The 18,954-nt window shown below is 41.5% G+C and overlaps 1 protein-coding gene across 1 annotated transcript; it reads left to right on the forward strand.

Annotated features, from left to right (window-relative positions):
• The first annotated feature begins 265 nt into the window (after positions 1-265).
• Positions 266-14,042, forward strand: GPR37 (G protein-coupled receptor 37). Its single transcript, XM_068931854.1, has 2 exons — positions 266-1,445; positions 12,322-14,042. Exons 1-2 carry the CDS (start codon positions 687-689, stop codon positions 13,138-13,140), a joined length of 1,578 nt encoding a protein of 525 aa, XP_068787955.1. The 5' UTR covers positions 266-686; the 3' UTR covers positions 13,141-14,042.
• Positions 14,043-18,954: the final 4,912 nt, after the last annotated feature.

Here is an 18,954-nt window from a genome sequence, read left to right on the forward strand (position 1 = left end):
CCGCTCTCGCCGGCATCGCCAGAACCGCGACCAGCAACTTTGCGGCGCCGGTCGTGCGCCCCCACCTCCGCCTCAGTGCAGGCGCTTACGCAGCGCCGTTATTAAACCCGGCGAGAGTTTTGCAAAGCTCTTAAACACCCTAAGCCGCGTGTAGCAACCGGTTTTCTCCGAGGTTGCCGGAGAAGAGGAATTAGTGCTTGCAGTTACCCGGAGAGGGGAGGCGTTTTCCACAAGGGACCTTTCCTTACCAATAAAGCCACCAACTACAGGCAGCGGCGGGAGGATGTAAATGGGCAGCACAAGACCCGGTGCAACTGTTAGCAAGAAGGCAACGATCCCCGGGAAAGGGCGGAGCGCCGGAGGGGGGTCCTCCCGGCGCGGCACTTGCTACATTAACTCGGAGCGGCGGAGACGGTGACACAACTTTCCCGGGTTTGCCCCGGGAGGCTGCGAGAAGAGCCTCCCTCCTCCTCCTCCTCCTCTCGCCGCGCCCCGAGTGCCGGCCGCCCCCCGCGGCGCATCCCCCGGCGGCAGCAGGAGCCGCGCTCCCGAGCGAGAGGCACCGGCACCCCGGGCGGGCCGGGCGGCCCGCTCTGCCGGGCGGACATGGCACCTACCCCGAGCCCCGCCGAGCGGGGCGGCCGCTGCCTCTAAAGGGGTCCGGGGAGCCCCGCCGCCTCACAGCCATGCGGCCCCGCGGCGCTGCCCTCGCCCTGCTCTGCCAGCTGCTGGGGGCTTGGGCTGCCGGCGCCCTGGCCCCCGGGGCGGCCGGCGGGCTGCAGTCGCGCACCGAGCGCTCGCCGCCGGCCCCGACCGCGACCGCGACCCTCCTCGCCCCGGCGCCGCGGCGGGCGGCGGCCGCGGCTCTCCCCGGGCGCGGGGCCCTTCCCGGCGCTGCCCCGCGGCGGGACGGCGGCGAGGGGCAGCGGGCAGCCGCGGGGCCGGGCGGCACCTGCGCTCCGCGCGGGGCGGCGGCGGCCGGGCGGCGCCGCGCGCGGAGCGCGCGTGGAGCCGGCGCGGCGGCGGGGAGGGGCGCGGCGGCGGCGGCGGCGGCGGCGGCGGCGGGCGGCCCGCGCTGGCTCCCCCTGAACGGCTCGGCCCGCGGCGGCGCCGAGGGCAGCGCCGGGGCCCGCGGCAACGGCACGGGGCGCCGCGGCCGCCTCCGCAACCCCTTCTACCCGCTGACCGAGGAGTCGTACGGCGCCTACGCCGTCATGTGCCTCTCCGTGGTGATCTTCGGCATCGGCATCATGGGCAACATGGCAGTGATGTGCATCGTCTGCCACAACTACTACATGCGGAGCATCTCCAACTCCCTGCTGGCCAACCTGGCCTTCTGGGACTTCCTCATCGTCTTCTTCTGCCTGCCGCTGGTCATCTTCCAGGAGCTCACCAAGAAGTGGCTCCTAGAAGACTTCTCCTGCAAAATCGTCCCGTACATCGAGGTAATTTGGGGGGGGGGGGGGGAGCTAGCGGGACTCGAGCCGTGCCGTGCCCCGGTGCCCGCCTGCTCCGCGCCGGCTCGGGGCAGCCCCGCCGACCCTCGCAAGGCCGGTATTGCTTCCTCTGGTTTTCCTAAGCGCTTTTGGAAGGGAGCGCTTCCCCTCCCCGCCCCCGCTCCCTCAAAAGACGCGAGGATGTTGCGGCCGGTGCAAGGACCGACAGCACCTGAATTTCCGTAACCTCAAACTAATCGCATGTAGCTCTTCCATTCATGCCAATTCTGCCAAACTTTTATTGCTTCTTGTAGTCCTGAAAGGCAAACAATCCTCTCAGAAGTAGATTTTAAGTTTGTGTTTTTCCTAAAGTGAACTGGTTCAGGAAAAGTGAAAGGAAGGGGTAACTGGGAATAAGTTGTAAAAAGGCGATTGTATCATCGATGTGATGTATGTGCTATTCATTTACACTTCGGCGTTCAAATCTCACATTTATTTATTTGATTTATCTTGGGGAAAAAAAAGAAAAAAGGAAGAAAAAATCCTGATGACGTTTAAATCGCAGCCTCTTGGCACTTGTTCAGAGGCTGTGTCAAAGAAGCGCTCAGCCAGCTGGCCGGAGTCCTGCCGGCAGCGTTCAGGTCGTTCGCTTTATTTATTTACTGGAACTGAATACTGAGGCTTGTTGGTAGGGTCGTAGCCCACGATTCTGGCAAGCTCTGCTATATGCCCAAAACCTTATGTTCAGCATTATTCTTTAACCTAAAGCTTAGAGAGGTGTTGATTTACTGGTCCTAAGAATGATGTATTAGGGAAGAAAGAAACAATTAATCTTGTTTTCAGTGCAGAGAAGAGCAGTTTCCACAGCACATTGATGTAGAGTAATACATAATTACCTACCAGCTGAATTTTTTAAGGAAATGTTTAGAAAGACATGTGAGGTGTAGCCACTAGAACAGTTGTGGTTACTTTTTTTATAAGTGATACATGCTATTACTGGTGGACAAAGGGTGGAGCTGTGCTACACCTACATGAATTTAAGTCCAGTAGTAAGTCACTTTCATGATTTGAGAAACACAGAGTGCACCTTATCAATTTATCAAGAAGAAAAGCACTTTATCAAGAAGAAAGAAATATGTAATCAATTGTGATACATATTTGTTGAGAATACTCATTGGCAGTAACTTTAGCTAGGAGCTCTCAAAATTTCTAAATTCAGTTCTGTGGCTACTTTGTTAACTAATAAAATGTGTAGTTACAGTTCCAATTAAAGTATAACCACTTCGATTAAAATGGTTAGTGTGGCTAAATTATTTTAGGACTTTTGTATGGTGACATTTCACGTTTTCTGAATCTCTTTTGGTGGATCTACATACAAAATAGCAACAATCCTTTGTAATGTTGGTTCTAATTAAAGGTCAGTAACTGAAAATGATTTGCACAGCCATATCTTTTTTTCCAAATTAGCTGCTTATGCTGTGCAGTTTGAAGTGCTGAGGAGTTTGTCACTTCATAAATTAAAGGAAAATGCCCAAAACTTCATATTTTAATGAAGATATTACTAATTTAAATGGATAAGAAACAGAGAGAATCTTCCAGAGTTACATAAACAGATGGCTTAATGTACAACTACATTTCATTTTAGTAGTACGAGTCTGTAATTATTTTAGCCCTACAGGAAAAGGGGATACCTTTAGGATTGCCCAGTACGCACATGCTCTGGAATTTACACTTTCATCACTGAATCATAAAAGTAGCTTGGGTGAAACATAGTTGCCAAAATTCAAAACTGTAATCCTGAAAACATTAATTCAGCTGCTGTCAACCCCCCTTTAAATTCTGATGCTGCACTTTTTTTTCCCCCCACTTTAAAGTTCTGCAGATGCCTAGAGTTGAACCATTGTTCAGGACTGGCATCAATCTAGTCATGATGGACCAGTAGCGTGGTGCTTGTTTTAAGCTTAAGTGTCACTGGGGTCCAGAATTTAAGCATTCTATCTCCCCTGAGGAAATTTAATTAATTGTAGTTAAGGTACCCATCTGAAAATATATAGCCTTGGGGTTCTATCTTGCTCTGAGAATTGTATGTTTTTTCATTCAGCAATCATTAAATACAACACTCATATACGTAAAATATATACATCACCCTGGGAGCAGTAAATAGAAGGCTGAATTTCCCCCTCCGTTGTAAGCTGTGAGCGACACACATTCAACAGCAGCAGCGTGCCTCACCACAGCCTACCCGGAGGTTGGTGAGAAGGACACTGTCCCATAACCTGGATTTGACCTTGCTGGGACTGGCAAGGGAGTGAGAACAAAGGTTTGTCACCTACTGAGCATTGTTCTAACCTCGCAGGCATTGTTCTAACCTCGGGTGATGTTGGCGCCACCAGGAACAACGCACATGTGGAGTGTCTTGTGAAATCTGCTCTATGAGCAGCTGCTTCTCTGTGCTGTGTCAAGGATTATTCACAGCAGTGGACAGCGCATTCACCTGATGGCTGAACTACAGTGCCTTCTTCCTCACTGTAAATTCACCTGGGCAATCTCATCCCCTCCACACACAATGAGGAAAGGACAAAATCTTAGTTCCTTGAGAGGAAAGTTGTAGACACCTATCTTTAAGAAAGGTTTCCAGGCCTTGATGGAAAACAAATAGAAGCATCTTCTAGAAGAGGGACACATTTTAAGCTGTTGTCAGTGTTTTCTTTAAGTTAGCCCATCATTTTGAACTTTTAGATGTCTCTCTGCTCCATATTCTGGATGTTTTGTATTTCTTCTTTGATATGTCCACCTCTTCTTGTACTATGCTGGGGGACTACATGTCTCGCCCAGAGCTGTAGATGCCACTCCAGAAACTTCCCCTCACTTTCAAGCATCTAAGACCCTTACTACCCTAAGCCCTGTGTCATACTGCCTTATACTTTCAGAACTGCACAGAACTAGGGAATGGGAAATATCTGAGTATCCAGGGCAGGTGATGTAATACATCATTTTAACATAACTCAAGCTTGCTTTTGTACTGTGTTTAAAATTTTGAAATAATCCGAATGGGCAATCCTGAGTGTTCTTAGTTTAGCCTCTTGTGGCCAGTTGGTTTTTATTTGCCCTGTTTAATGGGTTTTGCACTTTTAACAAAGCATCTGTAACCAGTGATAACATATATGCACATACATTTGTGAAGATGATTTATCATATGTTTAAGAATTTTTGTGTAGGCAAATGCTGAGCTTTCAGCAGCAGTACTTCTTCGTTGTATTTAGTTTAAAGGGCAGTTTTCCCATAGCCAATAAAGATCTTTTATGGCCAAGTACATTAAGCAGTCATTTCAGCCATATATTGTATCATGGTTTGGTCACTTGTAACTGTCTTTTAAACCTCTCATCTTGGCTATACTTGCATAAGGACTGCTGTACACGTCTGAGGAAAAAACTGAGTAAGCTCGTTCTCCTGTGCTTCTTACATGGTCTTTAGATGATGAGAGCCAAGCTGCTATAGAACAAAGCTGGAAAGAAACATGGTTAGTGGAAGTGGAGGACATTATCTGCCCCAAGGACTTCACTTGACCCTGGGGATGACACTGTTCTGGAAAAGTAGATGTGAAGCCACTCATTGAGAAGGAAGTTAGAACAAATTGGGGTGACTAGTCTACCCAAGATGTGCAGAGATGTGCTTCTGCCTAGTAATTTTAATCCTCTGCTCAGCATTTCTTAAAATCTTGCTGCTTTTCTGCAAATGGTTTGCAAGTCCACCTTTTGGCATCCAGATCTGTAGTGTTTACCCGCACAGTATTTATCTGTATGTTGTCTTCCAGGAATAATTTTCTCAGTATTGCTCAGAATCAGGAGATAAGGGCTAAAAAATGATTAAAAAGCAATGATTTTTACTAATTCCCTTTCCACAAACCCTGTCAGTATGGAATCCTTTGCTTCTATGTGTTTAAGCATATCCAGTCTTTTCAGCAAAAGAACTAAAAGAAAATTAGGAGCACAGAACAATATAGTTTCTGCTTTCCTACTTATAGATTTATGCTTTGCATTTTTCCCAACTCTGATTTAGGCCTTCATAGAAAGAAGTGTGAATATAAATGAAATTAGTAATTTTATTGTGCCTCTAAATATTTCGCAGTTGTTCAATATAACAGTCCTGCAAAACAATATTTTTATTTTTAATTTTAAATGCTAGAAGCCAGTAGAGAAGATGTTAAGTAACTTGTTTAAGGCCTTCAGTGGCTTGCTTCAGGGGAAAAATTGATTACATCAGCTAGAAATTATATTTCAGGCTTTAAAAGGAAATTTGCTTGAGTTGTGTGTGTTCTGCTATTAGAGGTTGTGCTGGAAACTTGATGAGTTTGACTAAGGTACCTGAAAGGAGATAACACCAGCAGACAGAGACAAGTTATTCGTAATGGGATAATAATTTAGAAGTGGGGAGGGGTCTAGAACAAGGGCATATGCAGGCTGATTTAAGGTACTGTGCAGTCCAGCACGGAGCAAGCCAAGTCAAATGATGGTACTCAGCCTGGCACTCAGGACAGACTGACTGAAACCTTGCAGGCCAGTTTCAGTCTTTGCAAGGTCTCTCCCCCCCCCCCCTCCTTTTACTTGGTAGAGACAAGTGAGTAGCACAGAGAAAGTGGCCATTCTCTACCTGCTCCAAAACAGTCAGTGGAAATCCGTTTTTTTTAAAGAAGTTTCACTTTAGTGAAGCAAATACATTTTTCATAGGAGTTTCTAAAAGCTATATATTATCTGTCTTTTCTGAGTCTTTTGCTGCGTTGTATCTTTATGTTTCTGTGCTTGACTCCGGTCAGCATTAGGCTCCTGATCCTCCAGAAAGTCCACTAGGTTGTAGACTGAGGTCCTCAGAGAAGTTTACTGATTCAAAGCTTCATACTGGAAGCTTTCTAGGGCAGTGGCTACATGTGTCTCTAACTGAGCGGAGTATCTTGAGCAAACAATAAATAATTATTTTGAAAAGCAGTGTTAAAAAAGAAGTGTTAAAAATATCTGCCCTTTAGTTATTAGCTGCATGATGATAGTAGCTGTCATGTTTGCTGTTCTGTCAGTCTTTCATTCCGCTGCAAACTCTATCCTTAGGGGTTTGTAAATTGTCCATAAAAATTTGCTTTTGGCTTAAACCTTGCATGCAACATTTCACTATTGCAATGAATTTGTGTCAGACTAGGTTTAAAATTGGGTCAGTAATATTTAAGTTATATATGTGTGGAAAAAGGCAGCATCTGCTATCCCAGCACCACTGAATATTGTCTCAGCACTGGGCTATGATTTCTCCATATGACAGGATTTTTTCCTGTAAAGGAGGAAGAGGAAAATATATTAGCGATAGTACCGTGTTGTTAATATTAAGAATTAGCTCAAGAGTCCCTTGCACGCAGCGATGAGAGCTTGATCCTCAGTGGAGAACACTGCTCATTTTTAAAATTAAAAAAAAAAAAAAGAGAGAGAGAGGAAAAAAAAAAGAGTAAGCTTCATTTACTTATGTGGTACCATAGTAGATTTCAAACAGGAAAATGGACTAAAAATGGAGTCCTTCTGCATTTTGTGTTTTTCCAACCCTCTGGATAATCGTGTGGCGTACTAATGACTGTTTTTAGTGTCCTGACAAGCTGGTTAACTTTCTCTTCCAGCATAGTTCAAGAACAACTCTAGGAAGTTGATTCTGAATGTTAATACTCCGAGGATATACAGAATGATAATAAAGACAGAAAGCACACGTGCTTTGTATCTCCCTGATATGAACATTGATAGTACCACAAAGAAAACAAACATTTTGTACATGTTGCTTTTGAGATAGTTAAGGTGAGTTCTCTTTTCCTCTGAGATGCTTAAGGTAATTGCTAATATCAGAAGGGTACTCTGACCCTCATACCATCTAGCCACTGAATTATTTCAGCCATCCCACAGTAGTGATTTAACCATTTGAGTGACCCTTACCTATTTTAATGTAAAAAGTAAGAAACAAATACTTAATAGAACTTCATGCAAGGAATATAGAGAGATTACATTCATGTATTTTTGTTCTTTGATACTTTTATAGGCATGACTATCTTTTTTTAACTGGAAGAACTGAAACCAGAAATGTAAATGATATTGAGCAATTAAATAACTGTTTGCGATGGGATGGCCTTTTATTTTGCAGTAGTCCAGTCTTATTCCTGGAAATATAGAGAAGCACAGGAAAAATACTGCAGTCTGTGCTAGCTTTGTTTATCTTAGACAAGACTTACAAGTATGCAAGATCTGCCATGGTATGTTATATTAAAAATGCCCTAAGGATATGGAGTTTGATGTGGATATGGAGTAGTCCTAATAAGATGATAGACTATAATGGCTCAGGAAAAAAAAAAAAAACTTTATAGTCTTTTTTTTTTTATATGCTATAACAGGAGTGATGAGAAAGAATCTAGTGGGTTATTGCTGACACCTCAGAGTCAATTCGTCTGACTCTGTGGCATTCAACCTTTTCTGTAGTTCAGTTTTCCTGTTACAACAGGGAAATGTTCTGAATGCCTATCTTGCCTTCTAACAAAGAAAAGAAGGATGCCATGTCATCTAAGAAACACTAGGTTGCCAACATAAAATATATTTTGGCCTAGAAAATGTAGTTTCTGCTATTAGAAGCATCCACTTCACCTAGTCACCCTTCTGATCTTGTTTCTGTTTTTGTTTTCACTACCTTCATCTTGTCAAACAGGTATGAGACAGAATTAAGGAATTCAGAGCCTTATTTCTGCTGACGTTGCTCACCCTACTTAATCTGCACTGCTTCCCTGTCCAGCTGGAGGCTCTGCTTCCAGAGACCAGGCTGAGTGCTGTGGGCCCATGGCCAGGAGGAGAAGTAGGGCAGGCCATGGAGAGCCTGAGAACATTTTGGTAGTTGTTAGAGCATGTGGAAAGGGAACGGATATTTTGGAAGGACGGAGAGGAGGACTAAGGCAATTAAACTGAGTGGTTCCCGAGTTTGCTGTTGCTCTCTGTGGCCTCAGTTCCCCAAATGAGTTTTAACACAGCTGACAAACAGCTGGTGAACTAATGACTGAAGGTTTATGTAGTGTCTTGAAGGAACACCGCAGTGCCCAATACATCCCTGTCAGTTTTTAAAGGAACAGCAGTATTAACAGAAACTGTCTTGCCATAATAGTTTTTCTGGGTTGTGCGTGCTGTAGGTAATAATCCCCTAAGTAAGAGTTCTCTGCCCAAATCAGGGTGGGGGACACGCTACTTCCCCACATCCTCGAAGCAGATCTGCAGTCATTCAGCTAGAAATCTGAGGATTTTTCTGTTTTGATCTAGTAAAAGAAAGACAACTGTTATCTTCCCAAATGTCTAGAGAGTAAAGGAGAATCTTCATAGGGACCGTATAGAAATAAAGCAGTAATCTAAGTGATGATCCAAAACTACCAGGCCTGACTCACTCTTGCCTCTCCTCATTTCCTGCTAATGCTTGGCAGTGAAAATAAGCGAGATGGAACCTGGAATTAAGGCTGCAACGGCGTGCCAGAAACTCGGCTGTTACAATCAGTAGAGCACCAATATACCCCATGCAGCAACAGAATATTTTAGGATTTGTACCGTATCCTTTACTTATGTCCCATCAAATGAATTTTCTTAATTTTGTGTTTATCTGAGAACAATGAAAAAGAATATAAAGGGAACTTCCCTGACTTCTTTCACTTCTTCTGCTTAACCCTGATTCTTAGTATGACTAGAATGAAGAAACAGCCATAAACTGAAACCGTATGAACATGTGCAATGCATGTGCCAGTGCTCGCCCACGTGGGCCCTGAGCAGCACCCATTGATTTGGTAGCTGTTACTCATCTTCTGCAACAAAGAGGAAGCAAAAAGGGGGAAGAAAAAGGGGGGAAGTAATTGGACCCTCACATTACTGTAGTGCCTTTAAGCAGGTTAGCTGGAGTGAATCCCTAATCATCTGTGTTCTGGAGATTTGGGAAAGATTTACTTTTGGAGGTGAGGTTTTTTCATCTTTTTTTTTCTTTAAGTGAGGTGTTCCATCACTAACTCCATTAATCTACCAAAAGTAGGAAACCATTGCCTATTACAGAGAAACGCTAGTTTTATTCAGCTTGTTTCATCAGTGAACCCACAGGAGAATTTTCAAAACTGACTTCTACTGTTCTTAGTTGTTTCCTCTTGCTCTATTTCACTGTCTTAAACCTCCAAGTGGCTGGTCAATTAATGTGACAGGAACCCCGTAGGTTTCGTTTGTTCATGGTAGACATGTCTTCCTTCATTAGTCCGATCTTAACAGCTGCAGAGTTTTAACATCATAGCCACTGTATAACATGATGTGTGTAATGGAATGCTAACACAGTAAAAGCCTGTGGGGTGGGAGGTGGGGGAAGAGAGCTAAGAAGGAAAGCTCTTGAATTTAAAAAAATTCAGTTTTTCTTCTGTTTTTCTGGTTTTTTTTCAAACCCTTTCGTTTTTGAGTCTCAGTTATTTCCCTGTCTCCTGTAATTGTAGAGAGCCGAGTCTTGACTGTTTTATTATTCATGTTGGATGTTCTAGCTAAAGGTTTTGCTGTCACTCTAAGGAATTGAAAGACTTCACACACATTTAAATGTTTTGGAAACAAAATCACTAGTCTTATATTTAACAATATGACTATCAGCAGTGATATATGAAAATTTTCTTTTATTAGCTCAGTTTATCATTGTTCCTTAAGATTTCCCCTTAACTCTAATTTTTTTTTAAGTAGTTTTTATTTTTTACTGGTATTTACCAAGCTTTCTTTGAGTGTTATCAGACAGTTTAACTCCCTAAATTAATAGGCTTACCTATTAAAAATATTTACGATACTCCTTTGTCACCATTAATTATTCCTTCTGTTGCAGGTTAATTAATAAGAGATTACATCTTCCTCATCCCGTCTTTTAGGGAGCTGCTTCACAGAATTACCCAGCTAAGGCAGTTCCTGACAGTTTTAATCCCAAGTGCCTAATATTTTTCAGTGATATTCAATTTTAGCAATCTGATATGGCCATTAAATATTGAAGGCCAAAATTAATGGTGCATTTATATAATTGTGCATAATTGTACTATCTATCTTTGCGGAACATTTTACGAGAACTGCATAAACAAGAATGGTTCAAAATCATGTGGGAAATCAGAATGCATTTTTGAAATGTACAAATACAAAATTAAAATATATCATTGCACGCCAAATTTGGGTAAGCAATAACTACAGTGAACTGCCTAACATCATCCTAAATTTACCAGTTTATTGCACAGGCACATGGCTAATTCATGATAAAAGTAAGCATTCTTTAAATTTATTAGGAATGTTATTTAACAGTGTCCACAATGTCTTTTTTTTTTTTTTTTTGCATCAACATATTTTGAGTATAACAGCAGCTTACAAAACCAAGAAAATAAATGAATTAGAATGCAACAGAAAGCCTAATCTTTCTCCAGTTGAAGTTCATGGCAGTTCTGCTTTGAATTTGAATTGAAGCTGAATTTATTGGAAATAGGATTAGGCCAAAATGTATATAGTCTTCTTCTAAATTTGTTTTTAGGAAATTTAATTATAAACAGGATAAAATGATATGAAATTATCTTTCATGACAGCACAAGATTTCTATTTATGTGTAGGATGATGGTTATTAAAGGTAGAAAGCATACCCATTGCTTTGTACTCGTTCCTTGCAGTATATAATTGGGAGCTCTTCCCAATCCATCTTTAGATCATTTAAACAATGAAACTTCTGCCATTTCTCCTAGTCTGTAGTAAACTCTTCTGTTAGACTGTTTCCTATGAAATAAAGCCTAGATTTTCCTGTGAATTTTTTCCAGAAGTATTACTGAAGGTACATTATTGAACGTTCCTATCTATCAAGAGTGTTTTTGCACAGGTCTTTGGAAGATTTCGGATAGAGTCCCTTTGAACTCAGGTTACAGGAAGCTTTTATGTGCCTGCATCCCATCAAAATTTCACTTAGGAGCCCAAGTCTACAGTAACGGTTGTCAGACCCTACTCTATTCAGTGGACCCCTAACCCCCAAGGTTCCTACATTTTGAAGGCATTTAAGGTTTCAACATTATGATCCCCTGCATAGTTAATGAACAAGTTAGGTGGGCATAAGTTTGAATTTCCTCTGAGGGAATACTCCTTTTTATCTCCCCTTTTGACTTTTATTTCCAACACCTGTGATGGAACTGATCTTTCTGAAAATGACCCCTCAGAAAAACGGGGGGAGGAAGAGGTTTCCTTTTGTATATAGGTCAGTTTCTCAGTTTTCCTCACTCAGAGTCACAGTGATACTTGTGTGTGCCTCCAGGAAAGGATGACACCAAGTTGAAATAAATATTTGGAGGCAGAACAGCAGAAGGATTTATTCTGTTGAGACTTAACGTTCAACAAACAGAGTTCAACGAACTCTTGAAGAGAAGTTTTTTATTGTGACACCTCTTGCTTTTGATGATGCTGAGCAGCATGGCGCTTAACAGTCTCGTACATTGGTACCCATAAACTAGGTTTCTCTTTGCATCTGTCATTCAAGGTGCCAAGTGTTTCAGCGTACTAATTAAGTTCCCTTTAACTCTGAAAGAGTACATCCCACTTTCAGGAAACAGTAAGAGCCTTCACCCTGTGTCTAAGGAGTTATCTCTTCTGCCTGAGTGAGTTCAGACCTTCATCTTCGATCTTGGAGAAGATGATTGTCATAACAGCAGACTGTGAGCCTCTGAAGGAGAAATTTTGGGGAAGTTTTTCCACTGCCCATGAAATAAATTGCTGAGCACCAGAGGAGAATAGCATCGAGACTGTAGCCTTGCAGTTTTCATCTCTTTTTATTGTTTCAGACAGTATTAAAATGTATTCTCTTTTCTCCTTTACAGGTAGCCTCTCTTGGAGTCACCACATTCACGCTATGTGCCCTCTGCATAGATCGCTTTCGTGCAGCCACCAACGTGCAGATGTATTATGAGATGATTGAAAACTGTACATCGACAACTGCCAAGCTGGCTGTTATATGGGTGGGTGCACTGCTCTTGGCGCTTCCGGAGGTAGTGCTGCGCCAGCTGACCAAGGAGGACGCCGAATACAGTGGCAGCCCACCAGGGGAGCGGTGTGTGGTGAAGATCTCCACTGCGCTACCTGATACTATCTATGTGTTGGCTCTCACGTATGATGGGGCAAGACTCTGGTGGTACTTTGGCTGCTATTTCTGTTTGCCTACTCTTTTCACTATTACTTGCTCCCTGGTAACAGCAAGGAAAATCAGGAGGGCGGAAAAGGCTTGTACAAGAGGGAACAAGCGGCAAATTCAGCTAGAAAGTCAGATGAACTGCACAGTGGTGGCTTTGACCATTTTATATGGGTTTTGCATCATTCCTGAAAACATCTGCAACATTGTGACTGCTTACATGTCCACGGGGGTCTCTCGGCAGACTATGGATCTCCTCCATCTCATTAGTCAGTTCCTATTGTTCTTTAAGTCCTGTGTTACCCCAGTTCTCCTTTTCTGCCTCTGTAAACCTTTCAGCCGGGCTTTTATGGAGTGTTGTTGTTGCTGCTGTGATGAATGCATCCAGAAATCTTCAACAGTGACAAGTGATGACAATGACAATGAATACACCACAGAACTGGAGCTCTCCCCTTTCAGTACCATTCGTCGTGAAATGTCTACTTTTGCCTCTGTGGGGACTCACTGCTAATTGACAGTAGGAGTTTATTTACAATATCTCTTCTTTTCTTTACTTTTTTTTTAACTTCATATTTTCCCTCTTGAAACAAAAATGCAAGAAAAAAGCTGATTATTGAAAACTATTCTGGAAACCAATTTGCATATTAACAGTTGTGCTTTGGAAAGTAAGTTCTGTTTAGTTATTAAAATGAAAGAAAGGGAGAGCAGGGGAGGCAACACTGAGTTTTAAATCATAATATTTTGTCTGATGCTAGCATTTTATTGTTTGGGGGGAGGAAACCATGTCAATCCACTTTCATTTAATTCCATGATAGTTTTTGATAATCGCTGTAAAATGATTATGTAGACATTGTGTTTTCTGAAAGATGTTTAATGTAAAAGATGTGGTGGAAAGTATTTGAAAGTAGTTTTAATCCAATTACTGTACATTGTTCTGAGAGAACTTGTACTTTTGAAAATTTATAAGGTAGCATAAAAATAAATGAGATTTTATTCTTTAATTTCATTGTCAATCCACATTTAACAAGGGAACCTATAAATATTATTAAATGCATTTAATAAGTAGAAAAAAATCTTTGCTTTGCATAAAATAATTTAAATGGCCATATTTAATTTGCCATTCATGTACTTACCATTGAAGACTGTAATTGCAGTGTTTAAAGAAGAAGGTTATAATGGTATTAGATTTACATGAGTGTTTTTTTAATGTGTATTTTGGAGGTTCCGTGTGCCTCGCTGAAAATTTTTTTTTTTAACCTGAAGATATACAAAACATGAATTATTTTGTACTTCTTAAGAAGAAAGATTTGCTTCCTCACTAATCAGTATCTTGTGTTGTTTCAAAATCCAGTTTCTTTCCACTTTATTGTTAGTTTTACATTAAAATTACGTTTTCGGTCTCTGTATATACAACTCCTACTGGCTTCAGTGAGAGTTCCATTGCAGAGGAAGGCATTACTTTGACAGAGATTTGCTGACAATAAATGAGAGGGACTGAAAAATGTGGAGAGCAAATTCCTTTTTTTGTTGTTTTTTTTTTTTTTTAAGATAAAAAAACTCTTGGACACTTGGGGCTTGACCCAGAGACCATTGCAGTCAATAGAAAGATTTCCATCAATTTCAGAGGGTTTTGGATCAGGCTGGCATCTCCTATTTATTCTGGGTTATGTAGCATGAATATTAATCATGAGGGTTCTGTATACTGATTATAAATTACATTGCTCTCACAGAGACTGCTATTCACTAGCAGCTCACAGTTCTGAAACTCTTTCTGAGAACATGTTTTGTTTTGCTGATGGTTTCTTGCTGTCCGCAGAGTTATTAAAAGAAGGATATGCCAACACTGCACACAACAGTGTGGTATAGTAAAATCTAAGGTTGTTATAAGCAAGCCAGGCTGGAGACTAGAAAGTGCCTAAGTGTAGCAGCATAGCTTATTTGCCCCACTTCTTGGCTGAAGTAGACAGGCTATTCTCAGCAAGCAAGCAGACTCGTATTTACACTGGGCAGCAGGCTGAAGTGTAGACGCATGCTGAGGAGTTTAATTCGTTACAATTATCTTATATTTTAACTCTCATTAAATAAATAATATAATTACAATAGCATTGGCAGAAGTAAAATCATATGCATTAGTCCTTTGAAATTAACAGTGATTGCAGCTGAAATAGTCTCCCTTCCAAATACCTGCCTCTAAAAAACTTGATGCAACTTCTGGAAAGGAGCCTATTTTTCTTTTATTCTGGACTCAATATGTTTAAAGTTTGTATCTGCACATTCGACCATAAAACAGTTTGATCTGAAAATGTGTGGACCTGCATTCTTCTTTTTCTGTTTTTTGAATCAGAAATTAGGTCCTAGCAAAACAATATGCTTTAAGCACAGTCCTAAATTTAAGTGTATGATTCTGTTTAGGACGTGCTTAAGTATCTAAGTAAGTTTTTAAAATCATTTTGTAAAAAGTGGTCAGTCGGTTCTGAAGACAGAGAAACTGTCCTTTCTTTATAAATTCTTTATGGTCCTCACACATTGCTTGATTACATGCAATAAGCTATCAAACAGACAAGATGAAAACAAATTCTTCTCTCTGTGGTGGCTGACTTTGCTCAAATACATATTCCTGTCTGCACATTTTGATTGTACTAGTTGTCTTTTTTTTTAGGTGCTACTATTTATGAAGAGTGGAAATAAAATCTCCCCTCCTGTTCCTCTATCATGTTGCTGGCTAAATTGTTTCTCTCAGCTACCTTTTCAGTCACAGCATGGATAGTGAGTGATTCAAGGCCCTGAGACAGATACAGGAACAGCAGAATATGAGGAAGCACTTTTTTAAAGAAGGAATGATAGAAATAGCTCGAGGAGGTTAAGCGGTGACTTTTTGATAATTTAGACGCAAGGCCACATTAGGGCAGGAAAAGTTCCCAATTTCCTTGGGTACTAGGTGCTTCCATCTTTCCAGTCTACGGTGAATGTGTACAAGCTCTGCCAAGGACAACTATTCCCTCCCAGACTAAATGCTCTGTAACCCTGAGTGATGCAATTTGCTTCTCCATTGAAACATTTCCACAATATGTGTATGCTCTCCATGCAGAAAAAAAATCAGCAAAAGAGATATTTAAAAGGTCATTGGAGAAGATAGAATGTGAAGATCAATAATCATTTGCTTGGAAATACACCCTTCTGTTTGTGTGGTGGAGCCTTCTCTAGCCTTGTATTCAGTGGAGGCTTCTTTGTGTCTAATTTAATCTTGCTTTTTCTGCTGCTGAAAGCATTCTTTACAATTATTTCTCACTCCATAGCAATCGGACACACAAGACACCCTTTTTTTCTAATTTGTTCTTTAAATTGGTTAAACTAATCCCATATTAGCAGGTTTGTATTTTTGTTGCAGCTTGAAAAAGTGATTGTAACACAAGTGTGGCTTATTAATGCATTTAGGTGTCAGGATAAATGATTCCTTTTGTTAAAGATGGGGTACTGCATTGTTTTGCTTCCCGCTTTTGGGATTGCTGCTCTGCACTCTGAAGTTTTCCTGAAGTTTACTTTTCTTATGTTTTATTTGTTAATATTATTATAAGCCATTTCTTTCAGTTTTGAAACCAATTCTGTATGGCTTTTTTCTTTTACATAAAATAGAGAAATATTCAAATGATGGTGATCAACATAAAAGAAGTGAGATGGAATGGGAAGAGTGTGAGAGAGGAAGGCCTTATACCTCCCATATATGTAAACTTTAGTGCATTATCATCTATTTCCCCAGCTCTGATCCCATAAAGATAAAAACAAATACACAAACAAACAAAAAACCACCATAAAACTCTGGTATGAGCTCAGGTAGCTCCAATGAGATCGTATTTCATGACCTCTATCAAACATAGCCTTCGCGTAGGCCAAAGGTAAACTACTGAAAACTATTTCCCGGTTAGAAGAAATCTCGCATTTTAATCTTTCCAAGATGAGTTTATGCATCCTTCCTTAAATTTCTCCTGCCTTGGAGTAACTTCTTTGACTTGACCAGCTCCTGTTCTATCACTGGGACTCAGATGTAAGCTTCCACAACTGCTGTTCCAGCTGTGGGACTTGATCCTAAAGACAAGGTAGAGATCGCCAAGCATGTTGTCCTACATCTTTTCATAAGAAATTGTGTGACAGTAAGCTATGTGGTAAGACCATCGTATTGTGCTTGTGGCTTTCAAAGACAAACTAGATTCTCCGAAATGTGAATTGCTACTGAAACTTTGAGTAGCTTCTCCAAATTCATTAAATCACAGTATTCAAAACCTCTCTTAAGATCTGTGAGCCTTGGTGTTAGGTGCAGTACAAACTCACAACTTAATCTATGAGGATACATGGGAGCCCAGCAACTGCTGATGTTGTAAAGTACATACATGGGAGCCCAGCAACTGCTGATGTTGTAAAGTACATCACTGAGTTGCTATTCAGACTCTTTGCCAGATGACATTAAGAAAACTACCAAAGCACTTACACTATCCCCTTGTTAATGTGTTGCTTCGAATTATAGCTGAAGGCAAAATTTTCTCAAAATGCATCTGTGTGATTAGCTGGGCTCAGTCTTGTGTGTGTGCTTGGAGAGCACATCTAAGGTGGTTGCTGACTGCCAGTCAATGTAGGCTTAGCACAGTAACATCATCATATATTTATGCGTGCTCGGGTGAGTCAAAAACCAAGGTTCCATTGTTTCCAGGATGAAAGAGTTGGATTCAGATTCCTGCTCTGCTTGATTTATGGCAGCAATTTGAATTTGGTGGTTCCACATCCCATAAAAAGGGCCTAACCAGTATGGTAATAGGTATTTTGGTGAGAAAGGTTTTTACCTCTTCTGTTGGAACTATTTCAACTTTTATCAGTAAGTAAATACTGAAGTAGACACTTGCGCTTAGGATTAAACACCACTGACCTATGCCACTGTGCTGTAGAAACAGTCTCTTTTTATCACTTTCTGGCCCAGGGAATGTTTCAAAGAAAGCAGATCAGCTACAGCTAGAGCAGGCGAGAAACTGAACTGCAGAGCAGCCAACAGTTGGGCAGGTAAAGAAAGTGCTGAAGTGAGAAATGAGCTGTTTTAATACCCGCTAACCCAGGCGTTGAACTCAAGCCTGGTTTAGGATATATGTGCCAGCCATGGCCTTATCTCTTGCCTAGCTTTGCTTTCTTGTCCATCTGTTGGTTTCTGAGGGTTTTTCCTCAGACATCTATATTTCAGAGGCAGTATGGCAGAGTTTCTAGAAGCTGAGCAGCGCAATGCTGAGCAGAAGCCCACATACGTACCTTTGGGAATCCCTCTACCCCAGTGAGATTATACCACGTATGGATGAGATCTTGCATTACCCCTGTTCTAGAAGGGGGAGTTTATGTGAGTCTAAGTGCCTAACAGAAGCTGGCTCACGTGCATTTCATGAGAACATAGACCTAGTGATTTGCTCAGATTACAAAGACTCATGTAGACACAAGTAGATCTTCTGTGTCTTAACCTTGAGACTATTCTTCTTTTGCAGGCTGGAAACACAATATATGACTAGTAAGGTTCATTTTTCTAATAGATTTGAGAAATGTAATTAGGAGGAAAGATATACCAAGGGTTTTCTTTGATAATTCTTTTTTTTTTTTCCTCTCTCTCCATTTTCTTGCCAATCTTTTTTTTCCTGCAAAGCTCTGCAAAAGCTAATGTGCAGAGCCTGTGAATCATTAAAACTTAACAATCTCCAAGATGCACTCTCTCAACCTTCAGGAATTGTACTTTTTCACTACGATTTTGTATCTGATGCAGTCATTTAACACCTGTACTTAGCAGATGTCAAATCTGGCCATTCTTATGAAAAGCTGGGTGCATTTTGCAGTAAAGAAGAAGCGGAATGAAAAAGACACGGACCAAGATGCTCCAGGACACCCAGCCTCCCTGCTGTAGAAGTAATGCCCCATATTGAGGGCTAAAGGTTCATCAGCGTACCGGGAAGAAAGCCACATCCACATTGCTATATTTAATCCGTGAAAAGCAGGCAACCTGCTTTCTCTGTGATGCATTTTGTTAGCTGTAACTTCTGGTTCTCAGGGGTAAAAGTAGAGACAAAGGCTCCCTGGAGTTTTCAGTGTGTGCACAACAGCACTGAGAGCAGGTGCCATGCTCCCTGCCACATTTCCACGTTCCCTCCACTGTATCACTTTAAGTGCCAGGATCCGCATGCCTTGAAGCTGGAACTGTCCCAGCTTCTTCCAAGGAGAAGTAGAAGACTTCTGACTTTGTGCACTGTAGCTTTAATTTTGCTTCACAACTTCTTATTAATGGAAAGTTGAAGACGTTATAACCCTC

Source organism: Struthio camelus, chromosome 1 (genome assembly GCF_040807025.1).
Source record: "Struthio camelus isolate bStrCam1 chromosome 1, bStrCam1.hap1, whole genome shotgun sequence".
Taxonomy (NCBI): domain Eukaryota; kingdom Metazoa; phylum Chordata; class Aves; order Struthioniformes; family Struthionidae; genus Struthio; species Struthio camelus.

Bases quoted from the DNA above. Each gene is read 5' to 3' on its own strand.
- GPR37 (XM_068931854.1), top strand. From the start codon at position 687: ATGCGGCCCCGCGGCGCTGCCCTCGCCCTGCTCTGCCAGCTGCTGGGG. The intron at 1,446-12,321 runs GTAATTTGGGGG...TCTCCTTTACAG, and splicing joins AAATCGTCCCGTACATCGAG to GTAGCCTCTCTTGGAGTCAC.